At 48.1% G+C, this 7,500-nt stretch overlaps 1 protein-coding gene across 1 annotated transcript in view; it reads right to left on the bottom strand.

The window, feature by feature from the left end:
* The window catches only part of LOC310771535 (nucleoredoxin-like protein 1), a gene marked incomplete at both ends in the record, with an annotated part of 16,528 nt that extends 9,728 nt beyond the window's left edge, over positions 1 to 6,800 (bottom strand). Inside the window, 3 exons of the mRNA XM_083664125.1 lie at positions 5,370 to 5,715; positions 5,865 to 5,954; positions 6,565 to 6,800. Of these exons, the coding sequence (XP_083520251.1) occupies positions 5,370 to 5,715; positions 5,865 to 5,954; positions 6,565 to 6,800 (672 nt within the window). The remainder of the gene's footprint in view (positions 1 to 5,369; positions 5,716 to 5,864; positions 5,955 to 6,564) is intronic.
* Between the last annotated feature and the right edge of the window lie 700 nt (positions 6,801 to 7,500).

The following is a 7,500-nucleotide window of genomic DNA, read 5'->3' as shown; positions in this document are numbered from 1 at the left end:
CAGCCCACCACCACCACCACCTCCACGCCCACAACCACCACCTCCTCTACTGACCCAGCCCACCACCACCTACCTCCTCCACGCCCACAACCACCACCTCCTCCACTGACCCAGCCCACAACCACCACCACCTCCACGCCCACAACCACCACCTCCTCCACTGACCCAGCCCACCACCACCTCCTCCACGCCCACAACCACCACCAACCTCCTCCACGCCCACAACCACCACCTCCTCCACTGACCCAGCCCACCACCACCACCACCTCCACGCCCACAACCACCACCTCCTCCTCTGACCCAGCCCACCACCACCTACCTCCTCCACGCCCACAACCACCACCTCCTCCACTGACCCAGCCCACCACCACCACCTCCTCCACGCCCACAACCACCACCTCCTCTACTGACCCAGCCCACCACCACCTACCTCCTCCACGCCCACAACCACCACCTCCTCCACTGACCCAGCCCACCACCACCTCCTCCACGCCCACAACCACCACCTCCTCTACTGACCCAGCCCACCACCTACCTCCTCCACGCCCACAACCACCACCTCCTCCACTGACCCAGCCCACCACCTCCTCCTCCACGCCCACAACCACCACCTCCTCCACTGACCCAGCCCACCACCACCACCACCATCCTCTCCCTCTCCTGCTTCCCTGGCCTCCTCCACTGACCCAGCCCACCACTACCATCTCCCTGGGGCAGATGCTTCCTCTGATACATGTGCAGTCGCCAGCCGCTTCTTTTCACCTGACAGCGAGGGGGTTCCCCAGCAGGACGTAGCGTGTGAGAGGATCACTCGCGACCCTCGTGTTGGTAGGTAGGGAATACCGGTGCACGACCCGGACGCCCCGGCATTTTACGTTTCTGCAAAGCACGGAGAGTAGAATCAACATGAATTTGAAACAATATGTCTGTCGGTATTTACATTACTGAAACATCTGCAAACCACAGATTAAAGTAAATTTGGAAAAAAAAATCGCCATCTTTCCAAAGTAAAACGCAAAAAAACAACTTGGTTATGTTTAGGCAAGTAAAACAACTTGGTTATGTTTAGACAAGTAAGTTGGGCTTATATAACAAAAATGATAAATGCGACATGCGGTTGAAATGGAGACTTTGAACACGGCTCTCCGGTGTGAAAGGCAACTGTTTAGGCCCTCCATTCATCCCGAACACAACGTCCTTACTGGCCACTGTGTATTTCAGTAGCAGACTCTATAACGTTCATATGTACAGAAATGTTGCAACATCATTTTGGTTCAGAAATGTTGACATTTGACGTATCCGTGGATTGCAGAAAGGTACAATGTCAAGGTTTATTTGTGGAGAGCTCTTCCTCTCTCCCTGTCTTCCTCTGTGTTTTTCATCATGTCTGTCTCTTCCTCTCTCTCTCCCTGTCTTCCTCTGTCTTTTTCCTCATGTCTTCCTCTCTCTCTCTCTCTCTCTCTCTCTGTCTTCCTCTGTCTATTTCCTCATGTCTGTCTGTAGGAATCAGCAAACTACCAGAGGCAACAACACAACCAAGCCAGCATGTACCTCTGTCTGTAGTACTGCATGTTTACACCACTGCACCAGGGCCTACACCGGAGACACTGCAACGAAGGGTGAGTGTGTGTACGTTTCTCTGTGTGTGTGTGTGTGTGTGTGTGTGTGTGTGTGTGTGTGTGTGTGTGTGTGTGTGTGTGTGTGTGTGTGTGTGTGTGTGTGTGTGTGTGTTGGCGCGTGCATGCCGGGGGGGGGGGGGGGGGGGGGGCCTAAAGAAACCGTGGCACCTTTGAGAATGTGTGACAGTTGGGCACGCTGTCACGGGACCACAGAGCAGAATAATTCAGTCCGCCTTCGACACACACACACACACACACACACACACACACACACACACACACACTCTCACTCTCTCTCTCTCTCTCTCTCTCTCACACACACACACACACACACACACACACACATACACACACACACACACCACACACACCTGGCAGGCCATCCATCCTGAGTCATTACTACTTCTCTCTCCACTTGCACACACACCTACACACACACACACACACACACACACACACACACACACACACACGTCGATGGAAGCTAATCACACCCACATGAATATTTCACAGCAGTCACGCCTCAGCCTACCTATAGTGATAGTCTATCTATTGTATAGCCTACCTGCATAGCCTACCTGTAGGCTATATAGCCTAATGTAATAGCATATCTACTGTAGCCTATAGAATGCAGACTGTAGCCTAGTATAATGCCATATACAACAGCAGCACGTCAGAGCATCCCCGGTTGCCTCTCAGCCAACGATCAAAATGGCCCTTGACAGGACTAAGGAGTAGGGCACCTCTGCTGTCTTTGAGGCATTGATCATGTGTGTGTGTGTGTGTGTGTGTGTGTGTGTGTGTGTGTGTGTGTGTGTGTGTGTGTGTGTGTGTGTGCGTGTGTGTGTGCGTGCGTGCGTGCGTGTGAGGAAAGGAGAGAGAGGGGGAAAGAGGGGGAGCGTCTCATAGCCTATATCCATATCTTACCGTCAATCCTCCGGTTTCCCTCCTCCTCCTCCTCCTCCTCCACCTCCTCCTCCTCCTCCTCCTCGCTCACTGCGTCTCCCGCATGCCGTCTCTCCGTGTCCGCGCCCTCCCTCCCTCCCGCCTGGCTGCTGCCGCTACTCTCCTGCTGCCTGTCTCCCTCCTTTCTCCTCTGCCGCCCGATGCATCAAATGAAAGATTCAGTAGGAGAGGAAGATGCGCCGTTCGCGCCCGGGCGATACTACGACGAGCCAGGCGGTCATTAGATGATGATATATCCGACGACAAACAGCGCTCATACGCTATGCACGCTGCGGGGCTGCACTCACACTATTGGGGACGAGACTTCACACCCTCCCTCCTCCTCCGTCCTCCTGGCTGTGTCGAGGCTCGATGTCTCTTCCCCGCTGTGCTGTGTGTGTGTGACTGTGCGTCACGTTGGTATCATAATTCCCACGGGTTTCATGCCCAGAGATGATGCGGGCTATATAGGCCTTATAGCTCCAATAGATGAGAGGGGGAAATACACGATCACACACAAAAATAGACGCAGTTGTTATAGAAAGACCGCAGCTATACGTTCTTCTTCTCTGTCGATTTCTAAAATGGATCAAGCCCAGTTGTTGTTAGTCGTCACTGTGATATAGGCTCCGAAATCATTCGATATTGCATCCTCTCCTCTCATTTGGCGGAAAATAGCGTCGACGTGAGAACAGCCGCTTTGCACAACATCCTTGAGGAATCGTGATGAGGCGCAGGCAGCACCACGCAGGGAATGTGTCTGGGTGAAATAGGCCCTGGAAAAGGCAGGAGTCTTTATAATAATAAAATTAGAAAAAACATCTGGACAACCAAAGACAGAGGCGCTTCTCGCTCCTGGCCTCGCCTAGCATCCGTCCTTCTCTCTGTTCTCCTCTCTCTCCCCCTCTCTCTCTCTCTCTCTCTCTCTCTCTCCAGCCGCTGGTCCGCTTGTTGCGCGTTCTGCTTTCCCGAGAGCGCGCAACGTGCAGTGTGTGCGTATGCATGTGTGCGCGCGTAAGTGAATGTGCGTGTGTGCATTAATACATCCATGGTGTGCGTACGGGGGGGGGGGGGGGGGGGGGGGGGGCTTCGACTATATTAGCTATATGTTTGTCTGACTGGGCAACAATAACCTGCTGTGTAGGCAGTAAAGGCATATGGAATAAAGAATGGCATATTTATTTAAGTGCCATATAGGCCTGACCTGCATGGAGGCATGGTCTTTGTATTTAGTTTCTCCTATTATATGAGAAGGTCCAGCTCGACTACAGTAGACCTATTTGCAATAGGCTTATGTATGTTCTGTGAACCCAGCATGAGCCTTAACTCTTAGCTAACATACGATAATTAACTTAGCATCAATCCACTTTAACAGCAAGTCACGCCAGTCACTGAAAATCATAGGCTAGCAGCATTTCAGATTTTTAATTGAAGTTAAATTATTAAATATCAATATATATTATCTTACCTGGTGATTAAGCAGCCAAATAGGCTACCCAAGGAAAGGCTTACTAACCTAAGGCAGCTGGATTCTTGCGAGATCATTTGGTAGCATCAGGTTAAGGGTTTACAGTGTGCCCTAATAGAAAATAGATATGGCCTAATCGTCGTCAGTCACTCCTCCTCCACTTTCATATCCAGTTACACACTGTAAGATGAGTTGTTTTCACCACAGATCATCATGTGTCCCATTCATTTATAAGGTTCATCAAGCAATCAATCACTCAGGCACCCATGTCACATTCTCTCACAGCACCATGATCACATTTGTGTCTACGATTCCACCCTTCTGTTATGACATCATCACTGACATCACACCATGCAGACTTCTTTCAACACATATCCAAGCTGCCTACAGATGAAAAGACAAATGCTACCTTTGATATAAAATATCTCTTTTACAAGGTGTACTTGGCAAAAACAGCAGGAGCATAATCATTCATAGTTCAATTGTCCAGTTGCCCTGCATGGTATAGGAAGGCAGTGTGGTAACCAAAAACATCTAATTTCAAACTAGGTGATCAGAAATACTGGAAAGTCTGTCCTAACTTGTGTTAACTATTTTATGATTATCTCATAACAGCAGTATCTGTGCAGAAAGCTATAGCATCCTTATATCCATTCATTGATTTCAGATATGCATGCTGAGTTTTGATTGGACCAGTGCAAATGAATAATTATTGTACAGTGGTCTATATCGTTGAAAAAGAGAAAATGGTTGGAGTAATCTGGAAGGAGTAATAAAACAGACAAGAATTGGCTCAGATATATATCAGATATATATCCTTGGCTTGACTGTACAGTTGGCAGCTTTCAAAGCCATTAAAGACAGCCTAAAGCTGGAGTCAGCATTGGTTAGCAGCATTTAAGGTTCTTTTAGATAGTGCTTTACATTGATTTCTATTGCTTTTTGGCGTATCCACTCCCAGTTATACTGGAGCTATAATAAGACTCATTGCCATTCACCAGTTTATGATCCATCAATGCTTACATTGATGTTGGACAGCAAAACTATGCACAATGAATCAGTTACTTGACTTGAGCACTCCAATTAGGCTATTGTACTGAATGAAAAATGTCTTTATTTTATTTTTTTATTATTTTGCGTATACAGTATAGCCTATATATATTTGACATTCTTTGATATTTGGCTAAACAAAATTGTGTTGTCTTAGCAGCTCAGTATAAAAACGTTTGTGACAATCAATTCCTAATTCAGGAAGATTAATCATGGCAACTTTTGGGAAACTCAGTCAGTTCTCTTGTCCTCCTGTTCTTTGTCCTCAATCACCAGCCTCCTCCTACCCCATCTGCTCCCCGATCCTCTTCCTCCTCATCTTCATCTCCATCTCCCCCCCACCGCTTCTTCTTCTTCGCCATCTTCTTCTTTTTCTTCTTCTTTTGGTCATCTTCCACTTTGTACTTGAGACTTCTCACCCGGCCACTGAAGCTCTTCATGGCCTTTTCATCAAAATCCTCGTTGATCAAGAAGTTCCTGTCGATGAGCTCCGCCGCCTCCTGCCAGTTGCGGTAGCAGTCGGGCCCGTGGCGGCTGATCTCCTGCACTGCATTCTGGATGAGGACTGAGCAGTCTGGACGCAGCACCACCACCGTGGGCAGCTCCTCCACCTCAAACATGGCCTGTAGCTCCCTGCATGAGAACACAGTCATACAGGCACCGGCACACACGCATCGGCATATATGCTATAAGCTAATGTGTTGATATACAGCTATGTACATTTACATTGCAATCATCCACCACTGGGTTATGCACACAGCCAGCTGGCCCTTCCCACACACTTCCTGTAGGGGTCCTCGTAGGCCAGGAACAGGCTCCTCTTGGGCAGCTCTTTAAGAAAGCTTTCCTGCTGATCCTCTGACTGGTCCAAGCTGAGACAAGAAGCAGCAAGGATAGAAAGATTGTGAAAATCATCCAAACAGAATGTTTTGCCATTTTTCTTTTCAAAGGATTACAGTAGCTAGTTGAGGACTATTAGGTATCAGGTTTGAGGTTAATGTCAGAATTGACCTTTGCCCCGCACCTCTGTCAGTACCTAGGGGAACGTTCATGTGTAGAGAGCAGCTGAGCAGCACATGTGTTGTGTGTACAACTGCTTGCTGTGTCCTCGGACCTTATCAATAAAAGTGTGTACACTGTGTTAAAGAGGAGAGTGCATGTGTACTTTCAGAGAAAGAGAGAGAGAGAGAGAGAGAGAGAGAGAGAGAGAGTGTGTGTGTGTGTGTGTGTGCGTGCGTGCGTGTGTGTGTGTGTGTGTGTGTGTTTGTGTCTGTGTGTATGTGTGTGTGTGAAAGAGAGAGAGAGAGAGACTGTGTGTGTGTGTGTGTGTGTGCTTGTTGTGTGTGTGTGTGTGTGTGTGTGTGTGTGTGTGTGTGTGTGCGTGCGTGTGCGTGTGCGTGTGCGTGTGCGTGTGCGTGTGTGTGTGTGTGTGTGTGTTTGTGTTTGTGTACGTGTCCCATTATGTCTCACACTCTCCCTCACCTGATGTATAGGAGAACCAGCTGGGCAGAGCGGTCCACATAGAACTCATCCGTCAGCCGTGTGAAGAAGTCGTGTAGTGTGCTGGCAAACCTCTGGCAGCTCTCACATGCAGCGGAGGCAAAGAACAGCATCAGGATACGATTCTGCAGGCGCAGGACAATCTCCTGCTCGGTGTCCAGCTCATCCTGGTCCGTGTTGTTCTTCACCAGGACCCGACCGAGGAACAAGTCCACCATGACCAAGAGGTCCAGTAACGACAGCTTAGGATGAGGAAAGGAGCAGGGAGGGATGTCAAAAGATCAAAATCATTTTTGTACAGTACATTATGTAAAAAGCAAAACGTTCTTATAAATGCATTAAGATAGCATGTAGCCTAGTAAAGGAAATAAACAAAAATAAAGACAGTCATGTGAAGGTTTTAAAAGTTTTGGATTTACAGATTTACTTATTCGCTACTGTAATAAACCATAAACAGACAGACTATTTTGCATAGTAAACCATAAACACACAATGAGACTATTTTGCATAGTAAACCATAAACACACAATGAGACTATTTTGCCTTGAATACAGTTTGATTAGTGTGCTTTAGTTGAATTGAATGATTGATGTACGGTAAGCCCTATGTTTCTGTTGATTCATAATGATCTATGAATCACCTGGGTACATTTTGTTTTGCTATAGCTGCTAAGTCAACTAATCCTCCTATGCTTCAGCAGCCTAATACATTTTATCTCACCTTGAGGCAGCAAACCCAGCAAGAGAGAAGCTTTCCAAATGTTTTTGTTTTCTCCTTTTCACCTGCTTCTCCTCCGAGGTCTTCCTTACATCTGCTCCCAGGCTGTCAGCCTTTATCACTGTCACCACGTCTCTCCTTCACCTTGATGGTGGCTGGAGCTGCCCACTGCCTTCTCCTGCCGTCGCCCTCATTCACTTC

The sequence above is a fragment of the Poromitra crassiceps genome, assembly GCF_964638095.1.
Source record: "Poromitra crassiceps genome assembly, contig: HAP1_SCAFFOLD_760, whole genome shotgun sequence".
NCBI lineage: Eukaryota > Metazoa > Chordata > Actinopteri > Beryciformes > Melamphaidae > Poromitra > Poromitra crassiceps.
Note: the sequence above shows the minus strand (reverse complement) of the source record. Positions and strands in the feature narration are given on the sequence as shown.